Source organism: Pelodiscus sinensis, chromosome 4 (assembly GCF_052426305.1).
Source record: "Pelodiscus sinensis isolate ZL-2025 chromosome 4, ASM5242630v1, whole genome shotgun sequence".
Lineage (NCBI taxonomy): Eukaryota > Metazoa > Chordata > Testudines > Trionychidae > Pelodiscus > Pelodiscus sinensis.
The window spans coordinates 122,616,243-122,642,014 of record NC_143055.1 but is presented as its reverse complement, the minus strand read 5'-3'; the positions used below and the strand labels follow the sequence as shown (position 1 = coordinate 122,642,014).

At 43.9% G+C, this 25,772-nt stretch overlaps 1 protein-coding gene across 15 annotated transcripts in view; it reads left to right on the top strand.

The window, feature by feature from the left end:
• Window positions 1-25,772, top strand: part of PTPN13 (protein tyrosine phosphatase non-receptor type 13) — a 236,856-nt gene that overhangs the window by 68,132 nt on the left and 142,952 nt on the right. For all 15 annotated transcript variants that reach the window (XM_075929556.2, XM_075929553.2, XM_075929548.2 and 12 more), the window contains exons 4-6: window positions 9,305-9,370; window positions 17,891-18,076; window positions 20,995-21,088. In XM_075929556.2, the coding sequence (XP_075785671.2) occupies window positions 9,305-9,370; window positions 17,891-18,076; window positions 20,995-21,088 (346 nt within the window). The remainder of the gene's footprint in view (window positions 1-9,304; window positions 9,371-17,890; window positions 18,077-20,994; window positions 21,089-25,772) is intronic.

Below are 25,772 nucleotides of genomic sequence, written 5' to 3'. Positions count from 1 at the left end.
ACCAAAAATCAGGATTAGTGAAAAGCTTTTAAATAAGAATCTTACTTTTTGGAGATCCAAAGTACTTGCAACTCTTCTTGAAGATCGTATTTTAACTTTCCCCTGATATAATTTGTCTATAATGATACAGAGTGCATACATAACTTTGCATACATACATTAATATAAGAATACTTGCTTAGCTTCATTCTTGTTCCTTCTATTAGCACAACTTTTAAAATAGAAATATTTATTTAGTTTTAATGTGCTTGATGTTATCTCATATGAATGAAGTTTGAGATAACTATGCATAAGCCTCAACCATGGTGATTTAATAAGCCTTGGTATGGGTTTTTTTCCCCAAAAAAATATTTGGCGCAGTTAGAGAATAGTATACAATATTCATATGAAGAAATGGAAAATGCCAACATGAAAATAATATAGCTATATTTTTTAAAACAAATTGTAACTAATATGAATGTCATTCATTTTATTCATCACAAGCATATTTATATATAAATGATTGCTTCATATGCATGTAGCTTATGCAATTTTATTTATATTCTATAAATATAGAATAGAACTTCTCTAGTCTGGTATTCAGTGGTCCGGCAACTTTCATGATCTGGCATGATTTTAGTTGGCCATACCAATAATAAGTGGACATCCAGTCAAATTTCCACAGTCCCATAAAATTTGTTCACAGCTACCCGTCCTGGCTCTGTGTTCTGTTCTGTTATTTAGCTCTAATTATCCCTAAATGCCTTCTAAGAGCTCAGTAAGCAGTGGAAGTGTTGGTATTGCTGCTAGATAATATTGACCTCCTGTGGGTCAGCAAATTCTCTAGTTCAGCACCAGTCCGGACCCAAGGGTGCTGGACTGGAGAGGTTCACTTGAACTACATTCAGAAGATCCTAAGCAGTGCTCCCAAACTGATTGCCAATTAGACATATGCAAACAGAAAATAACATGGAGCACCACACCACTGTCTGCTTTGTTCACTTATTTTGAAAAATACATTATTTTGTAAAAATAATAATCTCAGTGTTGGGACCTCCTTACAATATTTTGTGATAAAAACTTTGCTGAGACGAACTGTTACCAGTTAACTATTTTATACCCATACCAGGCAGAGGAGGTGAAAAGGGTGCAAACACCTCCTCCCCCCTGTGATAGTCCCCAGAGTAAGTGTGTGCAGCTGGGGGAATGCAGGAGTGACATGCTGCCTGAGACTCCCTCCCCAATTCATCTGAAAGTATTACAGTTTCATACACATATGCATCCACTGTTCAGCCCAAGTGGACTTGGATGAAGTGGTGGATATATTTGCCTGGAAGTTCCCTAGAAGACTGGACTTCAAACTTTCCTTAAAGATGGAAACTAAGTATGAACATGTCTTAGACATTGTTGTGAACTTACTGTCATGAAGAAAAGTTTGCTGTTACCTAAAATCTATTTCACTACGACTAGCCTATATATAGTCTTAACTGAAAAACTCTGCTCTGGAACATTTTGGAATACGTATTGTTTTTCGCTTACGATATTGCAGCAAGATCCCAGAAGATTATTTCTATAAAACCTGTATTACTTTATACATTTTTAGTATGTTATAACAAAATCATTTTGCCAGTCACTGTTTTCACTCACTGAGGCAGCAGCTCCACACTCTAAGTCCTAACCTGATGCCCTGCCGGCACTGGTTCCGGCCAGCCTTAACTTCGGTTCAGGGTCCACTCAGTGTGGACGTGCTAGTTTGAATTAGCAAAAAGCTAAGTCAAATTAGTTTGTAGGTCTAGATGCACTAATTCAAATTAGCTTAGTTCGAATTAACTAATTTGAATTAAGTTAGTTCGAATTAGTGCTGTAGTGTAGACATACCCTTTGTGATTAACGAGAGGAAGCTTGGGACTCATGCTCTTCTGAATACTTCTATTTTGAAATGTTATGTGGAAAATATAGAATACAAATAAATAAAAACAGAATGGGGAATATATTGCACTTAAAGGATATATCTACACAGCAGAGTTATTTTGAAATAACTGTCCTAGCATCTACACAGCCAAACCGCTATTTCGAAATAAATTCGAAATAGCGGAGCGCTTGTTTCAAATTTGGTAAACCTCATTCTATGAGGAATAACGCCAAATTGTCGAAATAGCTATTTTGAAATAAGTGCTGTATAGACACTTATTTCAAAATATGGGGCCTCCAGCCTTCCCAGGGTGCCCTGGTGGCCACTCCAGCCTCAACCAAGAGCACTCCTCTCCCTCCCCCCGTCCCTGGAGCCATTAAGACTCTGGCCACAGTGCTTGAGCCAGCTCCAAGCCTACCAGCCCAGAGCTAGCAGTCACTGCCCCTGACCCAGTGGCCCCAAAATATGAGCCAGCAAGCCACTGGCAGCCAGCCCTCCACCACTCACCAGGAGCAGTCTGCCAGCTCCCAGGAGCCTGACAGGTGTCGGAGAAGGCGGGCGCCTTCCTGGTCCAAGGAGGATATCATGGACCTTATTCAGGTTTGGGGGATGCCCCCAACGTCCATGATCTCCGCACTAGATGGAGGAACGCAGCCATCTATAGCAGGATAGCTGCCAGCCTGGCCATCAAAGGCCACATGCGAACCCAGGAGCAGGTTCACATGAAAATCAGGTTGGTCCGACGAGACCCCCCCACCAGTATACCCTGAGCTTTCCCTCCCCCTTTTTCCCCTTGCTTTCCCCCTCCAGCTCCCTCCTCCCAGGTTTCCCCCTCCCCTCTCCCTCCCTCTCTCCTCCCCTTTCCCACCTCCTTTCCCCAGTCTCACCAGAGTTTCATCCCTCCCCCCCCCCCCAGTTTTGTTAAATAAAGAGAGTTTGTGTTCATGAAAAAACATGTATTTTATTTGACATCAGGAAAGGGGAATGGGGGGGCATAAGGGGAAGGACGTGTGGGAGGAATGAGGTACAAGCCCCCAGTGGGGCAAACCAGGGATGCTCTTAGTGCTCCTCAGGGTGGAAGCTCTCCTGCAGGGCCTCCTGGATACTGACAGTCCCCCGGTGGACCTCCCGGATGGCAGCCTGCAAAAAGTGCAGCCAGGCTCGCAGCAACACATCCAAGAGAAGCACTGGAGTGCCTGGGGCAGCTCCGGCGCCGTGTTGCAGAGTGCTGTGGTGTCCTGAGTGAGGGTAACCAGAGCACGCAGAGACAAAATTCTTTACTGTCCCTCATCAAGGTAGGCAAGCAGGGAAACCTGAGAACCGGCTATCTGGGGGAGTCCCTTTAAGCACTGTCCTCAGATAGCCTCAGGCAGCAGCCACATAAAGTAAATCCTGACCTGATGCCCTGCTGGACCTGGTTCCGGCCAGCCTTATATGCGATTCAGCGTCCACTCAGTGTAGACATGCTATTTTGAAATAGCAAAATGCTATTTCAAAATGTATTTTGTGTGTAGACATGTTATTTTGAAATAAGCTATTTTGTATTAACTATTTCAAAATACAGGCAATCCCCGACTTACACAGATCCGACTTATGTCGGATCCACACTTACGAACGGGGCTTTTCTCGCCCCGGAGCTTGCGGGCGGCGGGACCGCCCAGAGCGCAGCAGTCCCGCCACCGCGTGCTCCGGGTCTCCCTGGTGTGCTGGGGGGCACAGCAGGGAGACAGGAGCAAAGCCACAGAGGCGGGGGACCCCGCCGCCTGTGCGGCTTTGCTCGGGTCTCCCTGCTGTGCTGGGGGGGACTCCCCCAGCACAGCAGGGAGACAGGAGCAAAGCCACAGAGGCGGCGGGACCTCTGCACCTCCACGGCTTTGCTCGGGTCTCCCTGGTCTGCTGGGGGGGAGGGGAGCAGCTAGTGCGCCCCCCCCCCCCCCAACAGACCAGGCTTTTGTTGCGGGACGCCTGGGGTAGAGCAGGTGGGGTGCTGCCGGGTTGGTCCTGCGGGGACCAACCCGGCAGTGCCCCAGCTGTTCTGTCCCAGAAGTCCAGATTCAGCCGCTGTTGAAACTGATCAGTGGCTGATTCCAGGAAGCCGGGGGCAGAGCAACTCTGCCTAGGGCTTCCTGTAGTCAGCCGCTGATCAGTTTCAGCAGCGGCTGAATCTGGAGCCAGTTCCGACTTACATACAAATTCAACTTAAGAACAAACCTATAGTCCCTATCTTGTACGTAACCTGGGGACTGCCTGTAGCTTATTTAGAAATAATGCTGTAGTGTAGACATACCCATACAGTTGACATTTCCATGCCTTGAATTTGAGGGATTAAATAAAAGGAATATTGCCTATATTTTATAGTGGAAAACTGAAAATATTTTATATGCATGTGTTAATTAAAGCACAAATTGGAAACATGAGAGTAATCAATTTTTAAAAATTAATACATTCACTGACAATCTTTAGAAAAAGAGTAGAGAATTTGAAAAAACATGAAAAAGGATGATAATTTTAAATTTAAATTAACACCATATTTATTTGTTTCCATGTCCTATCTACAGCCTTGAGAATAGGCTATTAATTAGTTTTGACTTACGTCAATGGTAACATGAATATGTAGGTAGTTTTGTTAACAATTGGACCATTGGTTCACCTGTTTAAAACGTATTAATATTTATCTCTGCTTTGATTTTACACAAAATATATTGCACTTCTCATAGTAATATGGCTAAAAAGAGCACTTACAAGATATTTGAAGATGTCTGTAATACTTTTTATTTTTTTGTTTTTGTTTAGAATTTATATACAGGACTGATATTTGGCAGTTAAATGAAGGAGGCTGGTTTCAGTCTCACTTAGTATTCAGGTCACAAATCTCTTGGCATAATACTTTATTTAGATCTTTGTGCATATTCTGCACTTCAGTGTTGATTTTGCAGTTCAAGAAGACTTTTAAATAGGAATGTCTATATTGTGTAAATATGATGTACATCACAGGGTGGAGTTTCTGTTCAGGAAGTAGCTTCACCTCTCCTTTGCCAGAACAAGTGCAGACAACAAAGGACAGAAAGAATATGAGAGGCTGAGGCTGCTGGTGAAACAGAGGGACCTTGGAGGGTCCATCGGGAAAGAGGCAGGTGAGAGCCATAAAGGGACTGTCCAGCATCCTGGAAGGAAGCTGTAGCCGTAGCCTGGAGGAAGACTGAAGGCAAGAAAATGGCAAAGAGGGGTTTGCTGGCTGACATCCTGAAGCTAAAATGCCAGGGACAGACAGCAGCAGAGGGAGTTGATGATTGACATCTAAACTGAAGAGATGTAGCCAAGGGCCAGAGAGCACCAGAAGAATTTACCTGCTACCAGATCTGAGGCCAGAATGCTGGCCCCACAGGAGTAAGGAGAGGGAAAGTTGCTTCCCTAGTGAAGATGATTTCCCAGCAGAGAGGTGGTAGGGAGTTTACCATAGAGAAGAGTGAGCTCACACTCAGTTGAAGGAGTTGGGGGGCCATCCTTTGCAGAGCGACAGTGAGAGCTGGTGAGGAGCCTAGTGTGTGGCAGAAGATTCTGGAATGTGAGATGTTATGGGGATTTGAAAACCCTGTGTGCTAGGATGACAGATGGATTATGTTGGGGACTTTTGTTATGAACTGAACTGATAATAAACTTGCCCCATAGAAAGTATTATTGGAGCCTGAAGTGGAGTTCTTGGGTTCCTTGAGAGGGGACACTTGTTCCACAGCCTACCTCAGGAGGGTGCTGCCAGGTGGGGCTGTTCTTTGACACTGTATTGTAATATTGTTTCATAAAACTAGACTAATAATATTCATTATGGTAGTTCTTTCCTTTGTCTTCCACAGAATCAGGTCTGGCAACCACAGGTGTTCTAAGATCAGGGAGTCTCAATTGCACTGTGGAGGGTGGGGAGCTGGGAGCTGGGCATAATGCAGAAGGGAGGTGTTTGGTGGCCCAACTGGGCTGCAGTGGGTGGGGGGCATAAGACAGGAAGCCCAGTGCACCGGTCAGCTGGGCTGCGGGGGAAAGTATTGGTGGCTCAACTGGGCTGCAAGAGAAGCCAGGAAGCCCATGGGGAGGCAGGGCAGAGGATCAGGTTGGCAGCAGTGGGCCCAGAACTAACCTTCTCTGATCTGGCAAAAATCCCTCATCTGAGATAAGTCAGGTCTGCAAGGTGCCATACCAGGAAGGTCCAACCTATATAGAAAAACAGTGAAAGTCAGGTTTGCATTTCATTGTTATGTAGGTTCTATTGCTTAAGTTCATGAACAATTTTTGCCCAATTTTCACACGTTTCGAAAACGTTTATAAAATATTGATGTCTGTCTGATGATTCTAACTGCATATAGCTAGTGCTTCAAGTAGTTACTAAAATAATATTATGCACCTCTTGTTTTAAATGTAACAGTTGATACTAGAATCAGAGAATTATAGAGCTGGAAGAGACCTTAGAAGGCCATCAAGTTCAGCCCCCTGCCCAAGGCAGGACCAATCCCAATTAAATCAGCCCAGCCAGGGCTTTGTCAAGCTGGGACTTAAAAACCTCTAGGGATGGAGACTCTACCACTTCCCTAGGTAACCCATTCCAGTGCTTCACTACCCTGCTAGTGAAATAGTTTTTCCTAATATCCAACCTAGACCTCTCCCACTGTAACTTGAGACCATTGCTCCTTGTTCTGCCATTCATCACTACTGAGAACAGCCTTTCTCCAGCCTCTTTGGAACCTCCCTTCAGGAAGTTGAAGGCTGCTATCAAATCCCCCCTCACTCTTCGCTTCTGCAGACTAAATAGACCCAACTCCCTCAGTCTCTCCTCATAGGTCATATGCTCCAGCTCCATTTTGGTTGCCCTCTGCTGGACCCTCTCCAGTGCATCCACATCCTTCCTGTAATTGGGGGCCCAGAACTGGACACAATACTCAAGATTTGGCCTCACCAGAGCTGAGTAAAGAGGAATAATCACATCTCTGGATTGACTGGCAGTGCTCCTCTTAATGCAACCTAGTATGCCATTAGCCTTCTTGGCTACAAGGGCACACTGTTGACTTATGTCCAGCTTCTCATCCACTGTAACCCCCAGGTCCTTTTCTACAGAACTGCTACTTAGCCAGTTGGTCCCCAGCCTGTGAAAGTGCTTGAGATTCTTTCGTCCCATGTGCAGGACTCTACACTTTGTCCTTGTTGAACCTCATCAGATTTCTTGTCGCCCAATCCTCCAATTCGTCACTCTAGACTCTATCCTTTCCCTCCAGCATGTCTGCCTCTCCCACTAGCTTAGTGTCATCCGCAAACTTGCTGAGGGTGCAATCCATCCCCTCATCCAGGTCATTAATAAAGATGTTGAACAAAACCGGTCCTAGAACCGAACCTTGGGGCACTCTGCTAGAAACCGACCACCATCCTGACATTGAGCCGTTGATCACTACCCACTGGGCCTGACCTTTCAGCCAGCTTTTTATCTATCTTACCGTCCATTTATCCAATCCACATTCCCTTAACTTGCTGGCAAGAATGTTGTGGAAGACCGTATCAAAAGCCCTGCTAAAGTCAAGGTATATCACATCCACTGACTTCCCCATATCCACAGAGCCAGTTACCTCATCATAGAAGCTAATCAGATTTGTCAGGTACGACTTGCCATTCATGAATCCATTCTGACTATTCCTGATCACCTTTCCCTCTTCCAAGTGCTTCAAAATGGATTCCTTAAGGATCCCCTCCATGATTTTTCTAGGGATGGAAGTAAGACTGACCGGCCTATAGTTCCCTGGATCGTCCTTCTTCCCTTTCTTAAAGATGGGCACTACATTTGCCTTTTCCCAATCATCTGGGATCTCTCCCGATCTCCACGACTTTCCAACGATAATGGCCAAAGGCTCCTCAATGACATTTGCCAACTCCCTCAGTACCCTCGGATGTATTAAGTCTGGAGCCATGGATTTATGTACGTTTAGCTTTTCTAAAAAGTTCCTAACCTTTCTTTCCCCACCAAGGGCTGTCCACCTTCGTCCCCTATTGTGTTACTAAGCGCATTAGTCTGGGAACTGACCTTGTCCGTGAAGACAGAGGCAAAGAAAGCATTAAGTACTTCAGCTTTCCCCACATCGTCTGTCACTAGGTTACTGCCCTCATCCAGTAGGGGCCTCTGATCACCACCTTCTTGCTAACATGCCTATAAGAAACCTTTCTAGTTATCCTTCACATCCCTTGCTAGTTGCAATTCCAACTGCACTTTCACCTTTCTGATAACTCCCCTGAATTCAAAAGCTATACATGTATACCCCTCCCTAGTCATCTGTCCAAGTTTCCACTTTTTGTAAGCTCCCTTTTTGTGCTTATGTTCACCAAGGATTTCCCCTGTAAGCCAATCCGGTCTCCTACCATATTTGCTTCTCTTGCTACACATTGCAATGGTTTATTTCTATGCCTTCATAAGGCTTCTTTAAAATACTGCCAGCTCTCCTGGGCTCCTTTCACCTACATGTTAGCATCCCTATTCTGCCCATCAGGTCTCTGAAGGAGTCGAAGTCTGCTTTTCTGAAGTTCGATGTTTGTATTTTACTACTCTTTTCTTCCTTTGGTCAGGATCCTGAAATCTACCATCTTGTGATCACTGCTTCCCAGGTTGTCGCCTTATACACAGTCACTATACAATAGTTAGTTTTTCCAGTACAAAGAGAAACATTACCACATTATATATGCAAACAATGCAGAGTCTTTATTATTCACTATTGTTTTCTGTTGTTTGTTTATTTCTATTACAGCAAGTCCAGTGCAAGCCCCCCTCTCCCCGCCTGTCCCGCACTGGAATGGTTTGTTGTGCTGGGACCTATACACATATGTAGGAAAACACATTCACTGTTATGAAGAGTTGGCAATGATTGAAATTTTAAGATGACATCCTCATATGTTATGTACATAGGTGAAAATTCACTGGCAAACAGAAGCCACTGTTTACGTCATCCTAAGCTTTTCGCCACCTTTTGTGCACCTTTTAAGATTTGCAGTGTTGGAATACTCTGCTGCATTTCAGTATTGTTGATCACCATCAAATGTTATCTTATTTATGTATACTGGGGCTTCCTCTCAAAGGGATAGTAAAAATTAAATGGAAAAGTTAGAGGAGCATTAGTTTTTTCAAGTCTTTTCTCATAACAGGATTTGCTGCTCTGACACTAATGACACGGGTGAAGGACAGTTTGAAAGCTCTTCAAGGCAAGGAGGCTAAGCTTAGTTGCCAAAAATTTAATTGTGCACCTAATTGGTGGGGGAGGGGGAGAAGAAGGGAATGACCACCCCATTTCAGAGTACCAAGTTCATTACACCAACTTAATACTCTAGAATGTACAGATGAATTTCCAGGCCTGACCCTTCATTAAATTGACGGATAGTTTGTGTTGTATTACAGATTCATGTTTATTCTCTTGGTATGACCCTCTATTGGGGAGCTGACCATGAAGTCCCTCAAAGCCAAGTAAGTATTTTTCAGAGACTTCTTTTATAAAATCTCATTATTTTAAAGTTTTAAGAAAGGGTTTGTTTTTATTGCCGCCTCTACTTTTCTAAAAAACCCAGAATAACAGGGCAAGATAAAAATCTGAGATGCTGGAGAGAATAAGGGAAAAGCAGGAATATTTACATATTTTGGGGTTTTGTAATTTGCATAATTACAAGATGCTTCTAAGAGTGGGAATGGCTTCCCAAGGACTCGTTCCTACAGCCCTTACTCATGTGAGTAGTTCATAAATATGAATGGGACTATTCTGATGAATAAGGGCTACAGAATTAGGCCTCTTGGGGCATGAACCCAAGATGTACAGAGTATGTGCAACTCCCATTGCAGTCATTTTGCACTCAGCAGTAGATCCAGGTTCTTGGTCTTCCCAGGATCAGGAAATATATCAGGGAATACCCTAAATATGTAGGGTTAGAGATAAAATATTATCTGAAGAGTTGCCTCTTGAACATTGAGGCTTGGTGGCTGAACTGTGCTATGGGTACTTAAAGGTGAGCTTACCAGAGTCTTACTGCAACAGACAAGAGAAAGATTTTTTCATGCATTTGCTGTATATTCTGTGATCTTGCAGCTGCAGAACTTGTCACTGAATTCACTCCTAACTATAATGCTGTTGAGAGCAGAGGGTTAAAGACAGTTTTAACCCTATAGAATTAAAGACAGTTTTCTCATAGAATCCATAGATCTTTGCTGTTAGTGAAGCAGCTTGGCTAATTACTATTCTTCTTTAATTAATACTGTTAACTATTTCTGTTCTGGTTGTTTTTTTCTTTATTTTTCTTGATTAGGAATACTGTACTCTTGGTTTGAAGGGAGGAAAACACTGGCATTGTCTTTTGCTTTTTAATGAAATTATATGGAGTTAAGTTAGAGCTTGTGTATTCCAGTGGACCACAGCATTTGTTTGTAAAACATCTTGTTTATTGTATATCATGATGCAAATCAGTTGAAAGAAAAGTCAGATTTCTATTTGTTTAAGGGATTCTAAATGGGTAGGTTTTGTTTGTCATATTGCAATTTCCTTAATATATTAAAAAAGTATTCGTGATTTATTTAAAAAGATGCTGACCACTGTACTCTCTTTGGCCCCAGTGTAATTTCTGTGAGCCTAAGGTAGCTATGTTTGGATGCATTCATGACATGACTACCTCTGAAGAGAAGGAACTTGCTGAGAATAAGAAGTATACTTTTTGACTGTTGACTTGCTGCTAGTTGCAGTCACAGTTATAGACTGGCTAGAGCTTAACATCATTGTTCAATTTGGTTATCTTGTATACAGTATGGGCACCTGACAGTACTCCTTGAATTAGGTCTGGAAAATTCAGTCTTTAACATTGACTCACCTATTTCCAGAGTTCTTCCATCTTAAGAGACAAAACAAAACAGCCCTCCCCCACAATGACTACACCTCAAGTCAATAGCTGAAATGGCTGGAAGAGACTGAAAATGAGGAGTCTGTATTTAAAAAGTATATTCAGTGATGAGATAGGGATATGCAAATATTATACATTTGGCCTGACTCCTGCTCAGGTGTGAGAGAAAAAACTGCTTTCAGCACAAAGCTTACTCATCTGCTACACCATTATTATCAGATGTATTCCTTTGAAGTTTCTTCTTTCCCCAATACCTCAGTCCCCTTATTGACAAGTTTTTCTCCCTGGGGCAGAGACGACCTGGAAACTCTGAGTTGCTGGATTTGTGCAGTAGAAATGGTAGTGCTAGCTTAAAATCAGGCTTTGGAAGTTGAGAACTGAACAGAAAATAGGAACTTTATTCCCTTTACTCTCCTTAAAATTCTTATCATTAGTAGCAGCAGAGCTTCCAGCATCTGATTTTACCTGCAATAACAGCAGTTCCCCTCTGGCATCTCCTGCTGACTTGTCAGGAAAAAGAAACAAAGCAAAACTGTATTCCATAATTTTGCCTTTAAAATCAAAATGTGCCTGCTAAGCTTCTGCACTCCAGAATATTCTGCATCCCAAAGAGCGCAGTTGGGAAGGCACCCATACATACTGCCGAATATGTTGCACCCTTCTGATGCAGTCTTTAAGGATAGCAAACAGTTAGTAGAGACAATGTGCATCACACGGCTTTTAAGAGTGATTTTTTTTGGTCAGATCTGCACAAGAATGTTGTTATATCTATAGTAAAAGATTTACTTGGTGTTGCTTGGGACTTTCATGGCATGGGACTGGCAGAGTAGAGGTGCAGGAGTCTGGGCAGAGGTTGGCGGGGCTCAGGGTAGGTAGTGGGGGTTGCAGAACTTAAGGTAGGGGGTTGGCTGGGAGAGCTACTGCTGGCTCTGTTCCTGGGGAGGAGGCTTTGTTGCCGCAGGGAAACCACCTTTCCAGGAACAGGGAAGAGTTTAACTGATAACATTAACCGATAAGCATCAGCTCATCAATTAATCGGTTAAACCTTAACATCCCTTGGCTGAGGGCCAAGTGCAGGAGTTTGGGGGAAGAGAGAGGGTCACTTACTCATGGCCAATGGCCACCTCCGCCCCCAGCTGGCCACTCTCTTCCTGGAGCGGCCACATCTCTGTAGTCATTACAAAGCATAGCTGTCGCTATCTCAGCCCCCTTCCTTTGAGGGAAACAATTTGATACCACGCACATCTCATTTTTCTGGTGCAACCAAACCCTGACCTTGCTTTAAGTTAGGATAAGAGGAAGCTTCATACCAAATGTAGTGGTGCTAGCTCTTACCATTTAGGAGTTCTTGAGCAAAAAGACCCACAGACGGATGGATTCATGGATGGACTGTCAGACAGATGAACAAACTCTCATAGATTGATAGATAGACATGCGTAAATAGAAAAGGAAATGATAGATGATTCTTTCTTTCTTTCCTTAGTTTCATTAATTTATACCTAATGTTATTTTAACTATTTTATTTCTAAGTACCCTCCTCACACACACTTCTTCCTGAGGATTAAAAGTTTATACCATAGATTTTCTCTGTAAATGAGGGTAATAAATTAAAAGTGCCTCTGGAATTTCAGCCCTAGTAGCTGAATTTTTTGAAGAAAAAATAAAAGTTATTGAACATAGAGATTTAGAGTGAATTCTTCTTGTGTTTCATTGCTGTAATTATCCTTGAGTTCTTTATTTGAAGCACACACTTTCAGTGTTTACAGATGTTCAGCTCTTTCGTGATAGTATTGATATGTTCTACAGGTTGGACCTTCCTGGTCCGAGATCTTTGGAATCTAAGTGGTCCTGGATGAGGGATTTTGCTGGACCAGAAGAGGTCATTTCTGAGCCCCCTGCTGCTGGTCCCACACCCTGCCCTGCCGCTCTACTGGGTTGCGTGATGGCCTTCCTGTCTCTCCCAACACCCACCCCCCTGCAGCCTGGCTGAAGCACCCCACATTGCACCACTGTCCCAGCTCCCCTCCCTGCATCCTGCTGGACTCCTGGGCAGTGTTCCTTCTAAGCTGTGGGGCAGCCTAGCTTCATAGGTGATTAATCAGCCACGCCCAGTCAGTCAGCTCCATGCCCTGAGCCTCTGACTGGATGGGTCTGATTAATCACCTGTGAAGCTGGGATACCACACAGCTTAGAAGGGGAAAGAAACACTGGTCCTGGGCCCCTCCTCTGCATTGTGCCACCTCTCCCTTCTCCCTGTTCTGGCAGCATGGCAGCTTCCCAGCTCCTGGCCTCTTGGGGATCCCAGCTCGGCTGCACTCCGGGCTCCTGCCCCCCTTCTCTGCATCATGCCAACCTCCCTGATTGCATTGTGGTAGATGAGTTGCATAATAAGATACAGTTCCCATTCTGAATTATTAACAGTTTATATAGACAGGACTGACAAAAATGTGAGAATAATTAAGTATTATGAATCCCATTTGACCTAACGGCAAACTGAGACCTAGATTAAGACTGTAACTTGTCCAGTATCATCCTGGAAGTTTGAGGCAGACCTAGGAATTGATTCCTAATCCAGTGCCTTAACCGTGAGACCAAAGACCAATTATTATTATGTATTATTTGTATTATTATTGTGCTCATGATGGGCTGTGACTCCATGTTGCTATGCCTTACACAATTACAGAATAAAAGGACAGTCCCGCCCTGAGGGGCTCGCAATTCTTTTTTTTAGTTTGTACATTCTGTAGCTGATGGTAAAGGCCAGTTTGTGGCTCACTGGGCAGTGGTTCCTATCCTTTTTTATACCAAGGACTGGCAAACTCATTCAAAAAGTGTTGGCGGACCAGCAAGTAAATATTTGCATATTCACTATTGTAATATTAAGAGGTCATGTGTTATTTTAAATTGCATCTGTATGCACACAATACATGTCATTGTAAGTCACTCCACAGGTGGCAGGAATGCACATAAAACAGCCCCGTGAAGTGTCTGTGTCTGAAGCAGAAATGATGGGCATGATTAGCCACCCAGATCTTTGTAGCTCAATATTATCTCCAATGAATATAGTTTGATGAGTGAAATCAAGAGAGGAAGATTAGGGCTCAGGATAGCTGTATTTTGTTTTGAGATGAGAGGCTCAAAGAGCCATGTTTTCAGTTTATGGGGCCCTGTTCAGTTACCTGAGGCTGCCTGCTGCCCCTCACCCCCAATGTGGCTTTAAAGGGGCTCAGGGCTTCTCAGGGCTTCCCTCACCCCCTGTCCTGTGCAGCTCCTTCTGGCAACCGCTGTACATGTGGTGCTTGGCCCCGCCACATAGCAATCGCTGGAGCTGGAACTGGGGCCACGGGTAGGCTGCCCTAGTAGAGACAGCCTCACTGTGGCCCTGGTTCCAGCCACACCACACCCAACTACACCCCTTTCACCCTGTTGCTCCATGCGATGTGGTAGGGAATTCCCTGGGAACCCCAGGCTGCGGGACTAAATAAATGCTGGGGGCATGGCCTGGCAATGGGTGGTGGCCTGTCAGATGGGTTTGCAGTCCACCACCGGTCCAGAGAGTGGAGGTTGGGAACCGTTGCTCTAGGGGGTATACAAGTTGAGAGAAGAGCCTACAGATACAGCTCTTTTGGGCTCTAGTTTCTGGGATTATGCCCAATGCCTTGTCCTTTATATACTTGATGATCGGGATTTGAAGAGACCTAGTGCAGGTAATGATACCAGATTCCATAAAGGAAGAGAATGTGATTTCACTCCTGCATCCAGCAGAGCAAGGCTTACCTTGGAGAAAGCAAACTGTGCTCATTATAAGAATGGAATGTCTACCATATGCTATTGGAGTGTGCATCGCTACACAGCAATTCTATAACCCCTTCAGCCCTGGCTGTGGCTTATTATATATCCCTACTACAGACTACTCTTTTCTTTGTGTCTTCTTTCCATGTGTGTTTCTTTCTGTGAATGTGTGTATGTGAATATACAAGCAGTAGAGATTGCAAAATATTTCTGTTGTGGGCTTTTCCCTTTGGCTGTGTCTACATTGGCAAGATTTTGCGCAAAAGTCTTTGCACAAGAACACTGATGTTCTAATGTATAAAATCAGTGCTTCTTGTGCAAATACTTTGACGCTCCTGCTCAGGGATAAGCCCTTTTGCGCAACTGATCTTGCGCAAGAGGCCAGTGTAGACAGGCAACGTTAATTTCTTGCGCAAGAAAGCCCTATGGCTAAAATGACCATAGGAGCTTTCTTGCGCAAGAGAGCATCTACACTGGCATGTATGCTTTTGCGCAAAAGCACATCTCTTGCGCAAAGGCACATGCTAGTGTAAACGCTCTCTTGCGCAAATACTTTAACGCAAAAACTCTTGCGTTAAAAGTATTTGCGCAAAATCTTACCAATGTAGACATAGCCTTTATATTCTCCTTTTATAATCAGAATAAGAAGAACTGGGGAGAAATAGGAGGCAGAAATCACCTCGGAAAGAGACCAGATATGGATCATTGCCACTCAATGGGGGGAGGGGAAGGGGACTTTTAGAAAGTTGTGAGCCACTGAAGACAGAAAGTTACAGTAGGAACACCGAGGTTACGTCTAGACTGGCATGATTTTCTGGAAATGCTTTTAACGGAAAAGTTTTCCGTTAAAAGCGTTTGCAGAAAAGAGCGTCTAGATTGGCATGGACGCTTTTCCGCAAAAGCACTTTTTGCAGAAAAGCATCCGTGCCAATCTAGACGCGCTTTTCCGCAAAAAAGCACCAATCGCCATTTTTGCGATCAAGGCTTTTTTGCGCAAAACAAATCTGAGCTGTCTACACTGGCCCTTTTGCGCAAAACTTTTGCGCAAAAGGACTTTTGCCCGAACGGGAGCAGCATAGCATTTCCGCAAGAATCACTGATTTCTTACATGAGATCGTCAGTGTTCTTGCGGAAATTCAAGCAGCCAGTGTAGACAGCTGGCAAGTTTTTCCGCAAAAGCAGCTTGCCAGTCTAGACACAGCCCGAGGGAATTGGCTATAATTGTGAGCACTTTACCTGTTTCTAAAAGAAAATGAACTGTTGTTATCCTAAAATAGAGCAACTTTCATGCGGTGAATTTATCATCCTCTTCCTGTAAGTATGTGGTAAGTGCTAGTAAATAACATTCCAGCAGAGGTCACAGATTGACTATATAAAAAATTAAAACCCTTAAATCATCACTATTTAATTTGTCTTTAATCCTGACATTTTTTTCAGTGTAATACAGGTGTAAGATGTACAATTTATAAATGGTTGCTGATCTTGATTGCTTTCTTTTAGCTGATGAGTGTGTTGTTTTAGCTTCTCTACTATGATTCCAGAGAAAGAAATTTTCCCTTAAAAATTTACTGCAATCCCGGAATGCCTATTGGTGTGTATATGATAAAAGCCTATATTAATTCAGTATGTTAAATCAGACTGATGCAGAACACATTTTTATAAGGTTAGACCTCCCTGGTCCGGCAACGTTAGGACCTGACTGGTCCCGAACGAGACACTTTACTGGGCCAGGGAAGATGTTCCCTGCCACTGGCCCTGAGCCAGCTGGCCCCCTGCCTCTGGCCCCCAAGCTCTCCAGGCTGTCCGCCCTGCTGCCACTGGTCCCCCAGGGCTGTCAAGAGTGTCAGGGGTTCTCCAGCCCCTAGCCCTGTGCTGCTGTGTTTCCTTGGCCCTGTGCTGCTGTGGTTTCTTGGCCCTGTGCTGCTGAGGGTGGCCAGGTTTCCCTAGTTCTGTGTTGCTGCATGCTGCCGCAGCTCTCTGGCCCCATGCCCCATGCTGCCATGGGTGTCTAGATTTCCCTGGCTTCGTGCTGCCAAAGGTGGCCAGATTTCCCTGGCTCTGCGCTACCGCAGGTTGTCAGGATTCTCCAGCCCCGTGCTGCTGCAGGCAGACAAGCTTCTTCTTCCTCTGGCTCCATGCTGTCACGGGCTGCTGGGGTTCTCCAGCCAGTGCTCAGCACTTTTGTAGGGCTCTGGTCCTACTGCCCTCAGCTGGGCTGCTGGCCCTCCTAACATTAAGCTTCTGGGCTCTCTGGTTCAGGAGTATTTGTGGTCCTGCCAGACCATGGATATTGCCAGACTGGAGAGTTCTGGTTTTCAGAGGTTCAACCTGTAGTAAGCTTAAAAATAAATGGAAGGAAACACTATGAAATTTAGTGTGCTCAGTAAAGAGCTACACATGACAGGACATGTATGCCTTTGATAACCACACACCTTGGGTGCATAGTGAGACACAGTGTTGAAGGTCAAGTGCCTACAGTGTCTGGGAAGTGGTGTTATCACTGACTGCTCCATACCCTGGAGTGTGATTGCACTTAAAATATGATAGGATTGACTCTTTGGATGGGGAAAAATTAAGGCTAAGTAGTTCCTAATCCTATGGGTATTGTTCCATAATTGCAAGGGCTTTACTTATTTAGCCAATCACTTTGTTTCCTCAGTCCTACCCTTTTCTTAACAGTTTCTTAAAACTTTTCTGGACTTTGGAAAGGATTTTAACATTTGATAATCTTGAATAATAAATGCCATTGCTAATAGAATTGCTAATCATGAGGTACTTGGTGAGCCAATCTTAACACCTTTCTAACAATGACAATACAAATCCGGTTGAAGTAAAAGTTGGGACTAGCTAAAGGATGATAGAAGCCTTTTTAGTACACTTCTCAAAGCTCATCAGCAAGTTCCTACAAATACCGGCTCCAAATATCTTATGGTTAGCAGATATAATGAGTATAGTTATTATTCAAGACTGTGTTTTAAAAACTGTAATTAGCCCTAACATCTTTAGTAGGTAATATTATTATACTTGAATTGCAGACTGTGTGATGAGCCTAGGATGAAACAGGTTAGTGACAAAGCCAACATTTAGATCCAGGATCCTGAATTGCAGTCCCCTGTACCATAACCTCTAGATCATTCTGCTTTCCCTATCACTGAGATTTTTTCAGTTGAAGTGTATCAGGTGGAATTTTCAGAAATACCAAAATGCATTAATATTGAAAGTAATTTGAAACTTTACAAAATCAACCTATTTGTAAATTTGGCTTATAGATACTTAAGTATTGTTGTTTAATCCTTCTCTCCTCTGTAATTAGCCTATCAAGCTTGGGGATCACCTAAACAGCATACTGCTTGGCATGTGCGAAGATGTTATGTATGCCCGTGTGACTGTACGGACTGTGCTGGATGCCTGCAGTGCCCACATAAGGAATAGTAATTGTGCACCGTCTTTCTCCTACGTGAAACAGTTGGTTAAACTAGTTCTGGGAAGCCTCTCTGGGGTAAGTGTTTACAAGCAGCTAAGCTCTAACTGAGAATTGCAAAAACATAGTGAAGAAATTGGTTCAGTTTCCCTCCAACCAGTCTTGCTTCTTATCTGTATCTTTTCCTAACTTTATAAAAGAGAGAGACAGTCTAAAAATTACACTTCTTTCTGCATGTTTTTACCTGCTTTTGTCACAAGCTGCACCAGAAAGAGTTTGTGCAAGTGGTCACAGTCACAGTCACAATTTCCCCAGTAATGTCAATTTTTCCATTATTTTGGGTCTTCCACACAGCAGTGGGGAGAAACATTTTTTTTTAAATAGGCAAATGTGATTATAGAAAACAAAAGTTTGAATAGATGCTATGGGACAGGTGTTTAACACATTTGTTTTAGCTAACTGGATTTCTCTTATATGTATTAAATTCTCTTTTGGACAGTTATTTATTGAGGGAAATAAGGGAATTTGTCATCAGACTTCTGAATTCTTGTCAGAATCTGCTAGCTGTCAGCCATTAGTACTGTGAGGGAATTCATAACATGACAGCTACATTTGTTATTTTCATATATAAAATATACTACATTATTTCAGCTCACAAAATTATTGTTCCTGATTGGAAACCTCTCCCTTCACTATGATTTTACGTCACATTCATATAATGGTTAATTTTAGGACTCTGAATTGAGATGGAGCTTTCTAACTGTTAATGATGCCAAACAGTACTTCCAGTATTTTCATTTAAAGAATATCTCTCATACCGGCAATCAGATCACTCTGTCAAAGTAGTTCTACAGAATAGCTGGAGCATATATATTGGATGCTGTGAGTCTGATTTGCCACTATGTTACCACAGTTTTATACTTAATTCAATGATGGTGTAAAAATGGATCCTGAGCACGTGACCAGTATGATCACAGAAAAGTGCATTGCTTGATATCCTTTTTCTAGAGATGAGAGATTCCAGTGCTGTCAGGGCCTTGCTAATCTGGTTGGCAAATTTCTGCATGAGGAGATGCTCAATTTAATCTCCAGCAGTCACTGATTCCATACTCACAGCCTCTCAAAAGAGAGCAAGAGCTGTGAGGCGTACTCTAGTTTCTGTCAACCTAAGCATGGTAGCTGAATCTTTTTAGTGATTGAAAGTATGGTATCTGAGCTTCTCCATGGTAATTCTCAATGTAGCTGTTCTTCTGCAATGCAGAGCAAGAGAGTCCCACCAATCTGAAGCTTTTAAAATTGGTTTGGACTGTGACCTAGATAAGCAATAAGTAGAGTGCAGAGCATTACTTTGAATATTCTTAATGATGTCTCTTGCTAAACAGATGAGTCCCAGAGAACAGTGTATAGAATAGCATTAGACTGGAAGCAACAAAGATATGAATTACTTTGATCAGCCATTTATCTTGGCCAGTATTGATGGGAAACCTAGTACAGGCAGTCCCCGGGTTACATGGATCCGACTTACATCGGATCCCTACTTACAAACGGGGTGAGGCAACCCCGCACTAGCTGCTTTCCCCCAGCAGACCAGGGAGACGCGAATCTAGCGCCCCCCCCAGCAGACCAGGGAGACGCAGAGCGGCTTTTCTCAGCAGACACCTCAGCTTGAGAATAAAGGACTGAGGGAAGTGAGGTGTGGGAGAATAAAACTGAGCTCTGGAGAAATGTTTGGCTAGAGTTTCCCCTACAATATGTACCAGTTCCGACTTACATACAAATTCAACTTAAGAACAAACCTACAGTCCCTATCTTGTACGTAACCCGGGGACTGCCTGTAGTGGCAAAACAAGCCTAAAGTTCCAGGATCAAAGATGAATCCATCAAAAGCCCCTCTTTGTTCACCACCTTAATAAGTGAGAAGGGGTGTTAAAAAGACTTTGGTTGAGGTGTTGTTTGTTGTGTTCCTGTTAGTTCTGTTTCCCTCGATCAATCAACATTACCTATGTGATACTTGAACATAGCCTTAGCCAGCTGTCTTTCATATCCCTGTTTTACCAAGTTACTGGAATATCTGAGTCCCACATTGTCATCTGAAGAAGTGGGTTGTGTCCATAAAAGCTCATGATGCTATTTATGCTATTTATATATTTTGCTTAGTCTCTGAGGTGCTATAGGACCATTGTTGTTTTCTAAGGGTGTGTGTGTGGGGGGGGGATTATTTTGTTTTTGGCTACTGACTAATATGGCTACCCCTCGGTAATTTTAATAGATAGATAATAGCTTGATTTTGCACAAGGTGTTATCCTAATTCTGATGGTTATTTTCTGATTTACAGAAAGGGTAAGGTAAAAATTGTCAGCACAATTTAAAGAGATTATTTGAATTATTTGTATGCAAATATCAGATTCTGATAAATATATGTACTGAATTAACATGTTTTTAAAAGAGTTGGGAAGCAGTGGTAAATTCTCAAGAGTTGGAATTTCCGTTTTTGTTTTTTGAATTATGGAAACACTGAAGGAAACACTATTAAAGCTACTGTATGGGCATCCAATTTAGCTACTGTATGTCATCATGGAATATCTAAAGTTATTTTATTTCTTAATATTTCCTTATTTCTTTTCATTCTTCTACGTCCAGTTTACTGAAATGGAACACTTATGTTGTAGATTTTTGGAGTTATTTTCTATTTATTTCGAGGGGAAACTATGATGAACATATAGTGAAAAAGTATTACTAATGTAATATTATAAGGGAAAGGCACCTACAGAATTACCGGAGGGGAAATCCAAATTGATAATCCTAAGTCAGTGAAGAAATTCTGAATTTCCAGAAACTGTAGTGTAAGTACTGGATATTACTTCTTTTGAACATTCATTTGTCAGAGAGAGAAAATGTCCTGCTAACTGTGCTGGCCTATTGTTCTGAGGTATCCAGTCTTCACGATAATGTGGTCTTTTCTGAACAATTGACTTCATATTACTGCCTGTTTACAGGTGGATCAGCTTTCCTGCAATGGAGAAAGAAAATTGCAGACAGACAGAAGCCAGGCCATTCGGGACAGGCTAAGAGGGAAGGGCCTTCCTACAGGTAAATGTGCTTTGATGCTCAGAATGATGACAACCTCGTGGAAGAAATCTAAAATGTTTAGCCAGTCAAGTGAGTGTAGTTGGAGAGAGAGAGATCTCATATCCTCAGAAGCCTGAAAGCACTGTTCAGAGAAGTTCTTAAGTGCATGAGTAAGTCCCATTGATGGCAGGTGAATAAGAATGTGTTTACTTTAAAGACATGCAGTTCAAACTTGTGTTTATTCATGTTCCAGGTACCCATAGTACAGTGTTTCTTAAACTTTTGAAGACTGAGGAACACCAAACAATTTTTTTTATGAGGAACACCAAGGATTTTTTGTTGCGGAAAAAAAAAAGGCGGGGGGGAGGAAGGGGAGGGGAAGTTAATGAGAGAAAAAAAAAGGTCACCTGCCCCTTTAAGGGTGGCCATTTTGAATTCTGTTCTCAGCGGCACACCTCCGACTGCCTCACAGCACACCGGTGTGCCATGTGCCACAGAACACAGTTTAAGAAATACTGCCATAGTAAGATATCTGATGCAGAATAATTAACCAGTGGAACAGCTTACCAATTTGCTATCACTTGATATCTTTAAATCAAGGCTAGATGTCATCCTAAAAAATATGTTCTAGATCAACCAAAAGTTATGGTTTGAACCAGGAGTCATATGTCCTGCATTATGCAAGAGTCCAGACTAGATGATCATAATGGTCAATTCTAGCCTAAAAACACATGCAAGCAAATGTAGTGTGTCATAACTGCTCGCTTCTCAAATGGTGAACAGACATAACTGCTCAGATTTATTGTTGCGCAGAAGGTACCTAGAGTGTTTAACTCTTCACGTTATTGTCAGCTTTTGCCCATCTGCCACCACCAAACTGGGTTCAAAAGTATTTTGCTATCTGTTGTTCAGCTCTTACATATTTTACTTTTGTGTTGTTTAAAAAACATAATAGCTTGGCAGGCAGGGATAGCTACTGGGTTTGGAGCGCCACGATCGCTGCCAGGCTAGAGCTCCCCAGCCACTGGGTCTAGGGAACTCCACTGGAGCCAGAACTCCCTACCATGCCGCCCACTTCCCCTCCCCCCCCCCTACACACTCTGGGCTCCTGGCGGAGTCTCCAGTTGCCCCTTATGGTGCTTCTGCCCTGCCACCAGACCAGATCCATGCCAGACTATAGATGTTGCCCGGGAGTCCCAGTTAAGCGAGGTACAACCTGTAGTTATGTTTTGGTTTTACTGCGTAGCTTCAGATATTGGTACGGTAGCGGAAGCCATCTCATTATACTATTTTCACGGCTTTCCAACTCAGTTCTAGTGTGCAGAAGTGTCTGTTTAATATCTAGTGTATCTTCTCTCCTGGGACTATGCTTTGTATTTGCATGGGAAAGATGAGGTGATCTAACAGATGGAATCTGTGTGATTTATTTATAAAACATTGTAGGAAAGAATAGTCTTCCCTCACCCTGCTTTTTTGCATCACTCAGTACATACAGTGGCTGCTCCTCTAAACTGCTTAAGAAAGGAATTTTTAAAATATAATTTATTCAGAATGTTCAGCTGTGATGTTGCATCTGGCTCGCTGAGGTTCTGCATATGTCCTCTCCTCCTGCCTCCCTCCCCACAAGTATGCTCCAAGATTCCAAAAATAACAGGATTCTATCAGTGTTCATTTCTCTTGTGGTCTCATGGAGTGAAGAAAGTTTGTGTTAGGATTTCCTTGAAACAATCTCATCAGTTGTTAAGTGATTTCTTGGTCCAAGTCAGAAATGTCTTCTATGCTATGTTGCCCTGTCCAGGACATGTCACATTGTCTAACTGTCTGTGCTATTTGCTCCCACCACCAAGTGCATGTAGTGCTTATGGAAGGTTCTGGACTGACAGGACTGAAAACTAAAGTCCTCTATCCACAGATCAAGTACATCATGGTAGCAGCAGGTACTGAAATGATAAGACCCATATAAGAATCTGGTTAAATAGAAGGAATGGATCATCACTTAGGCTGCGTCTAAATTGGCATGATTTTCTGGAAATGCTTTTAACAGAAAAGTTTTCTGTTAAAAGCATTTTCAGAACAGAGCGTCTAGATTGGCACGGACGCTTTTCCGCAAAAGCATTTTTGCAGAAAAGCGTCCGTGCCAATCTAGATGCGCTTTTCTGCAAAAAAGTCCAGATGGCCATTTTCGCGATCGGGGCTTTTTTGCGGAAAACAAATCTGAGCTGTCTACACTGGCCCTTTTACGCAAAAGCTTTGCGCAAAAGAGACTTTTGCCTGAACAGGAGCAGAATAGTATTTCCGCAAGAAGCACTGATTTCTTACAGTAGGAAGTCAGTGCTTTTGCGGAAATTCAAGCGGCTAGTGTAGACAGCTGGCAAGTTTTTCCGGAAAAGTGGCTGATTTTCTGGAAAAACTGGCCAGTCTAGACACAGCCTTAATGTATCTCAACCTGACAAAGAGTGAAAATGTGATTCAATTACTGTCTTCTCAGTCTTTGCCCTTCTCTTAGAGTTCCACCAGCAATGCAGTTGTGTGGATTTTTGTGATATGGATATGTGATTGTGAGGTAATTGAGACCTACAGTATATTTCATATGACCCTTGAGCCAGCTTTAATATGGACTAGGTTTAAGTGATACATAAGTGATTAAGTGCTCGCTGTCTTGTCGTACTTCCTTGGAGCCATTCCATTCATGCCTGCTGACAGGGAAGCAAAGTGGGTAACTGCCCCAGAGACCTGTGATTCAAAAGGACCTGAGGCTCCCAGCCATTGCTACTGGAGCAGCTGTGGTGCCTGGAGTTTCAGGACCTTTAAATCACTATCGGAGCACTCTCGCTATATTTCTCCTTACTCACACACTTGACTTGACCTAGCCAGTTTCCGTGCTTTAACTCCCACATATTCAGATGACAAGCACATAGAATGCTTTGGGTGCTGTATGAATTCTTAATTGCATTTTGAATATCTGAGCATTGCTGTGTTGAGTGAACATAATCCGATCACCTCCTTCTAAATCTGATTCTCAAATGATTACTTCAAGAAATAGTACAGTAAACTTCCGATAATCCTGCACCTTTAGGACCCAGGGGGTGCCAGATTATCAGATATGCCGGACTATCAGAAGGGGGGGCTATGAGGGGTCTGGGGTGGGGTGGGGGGAATGCTACCCCAGACCCCCTCATAGCCTTCCCTTCTGATAGTCCGGCTCTGCCCCAGGAGTCCCTGATTCAGCCGCTGCTGGTCAGTTTCAGCAGCGGCTGAATCGGGGACGCCTGCAGCAGAGCAGCTGGAGTGCTGCCGGGTTGGTCCGGTAGCACCGACCCTTGGCGCCGTGAGACCAACCCGTCAGCACCCCAGCTGCTCTTCTCGGCGCTACTGGACCAACCCGGCAGCACCCCAGCTTCTCTGCCCCAGGTGTCCCCAAGTCAGCCGCTGCAGAAACTGATCAGCGGCTGACTCCAGAAAGCCAGAGGTAGAGCTGCTCTGCCCCAGGCTTCCTGGAGTCAGCCCTGGTCAGTTTCAGCAGCGGCTTAATCAGGACGCCTGGGACAGAGCAGCTGGAGCGCTGCTGGGTTGGTCTGGTAGCGCCAAACCTCGGCGCTGCGTGGACCAACCCAGCAGCACCCCAGCTGCTCTGTCCCAGGTGTACCCAAGTCAGCTGCTGCTGAAACTGACCAGCGGCTGATTCCAGGAAGCTGGGGCAGAGCAGCTCTGTCTCGGGCTTCCTGGAGTCAGCCGCTGGTCAATTTCAGCAGCGGCTGAATCCGGGACAGCTGGGGTGCTGCCGGGTTGGTCCCGCAGCCCCGAGGGGCAGTGCTACTGGACCTACCCGGCAGCATTCCAGCTGTTCTGCCCCCTGCTTCCCGGATTCAGCGCTGGTCAGTTTTAGCAGCGGCTGAATCGGGGAAGCTGGGGGCAGAGCAGCTCCAATGGGGTCCAGCTGCCCGGAGCACTTCCGGGTTCCTGATGGTGCCGGACCATCAGGAGTGCCGGACCGTCAGATGCCGGACCATCGGAGTTTTACTGTACTTTCTCTTTCCCCTCTCTGGACAAATGGTGTGACTATATTTCAGCAACCAAAGCCACTTCTGTGCTAGGCTGATGATATTGGCAAGGTCCCCATTGGCTATAAAAACAAAATATGTGCTTACTATATTGGGTCCTTTTTCCTTCCCTGTTTTTTAAGAGATAGATTCTTTCTTTTCTCTGTTGGCAACCTGTTTATTCCCAACCCATACAGCTCACACTGCTGGTTTTCCCAACTCATCCACATTGTGTTCAAATCCTAAGGAATCCTTTTCTTCTGCCTAAGGTGCATGCCCTCCTGATTTCCAGTGTCTTCTCCCAGTCTTTCACCTCTCAGTGCTACATTTCAGTTCTGTTCTTCAATACATCTTGCTCTCAACACCATCTTCCAGTTTATAGGTTCTCCTTCCCTCTGTAGCGGTTGAACCTCACTCCTACTGTATCCCATTCCTAAGGAGTGTGTAGAATCAGCAGGGCTTGACAAATAATGCAGTCTACTCGCCCATGGCGAGTAGATTGCAACCCAGAGGAGCCAGGTTTGGGTGATCTGTGCATGCGCAGATTTCCCAGGCACACTTACATTTCCCAGGCAAACTCCCCTGTTGGCTGCTGCCTAGCCCACACCTCACCAGGGCCTTCCTTTAAATGGCAGCTGCTCTGTGCTCTGAATTCTGGGGAGGAA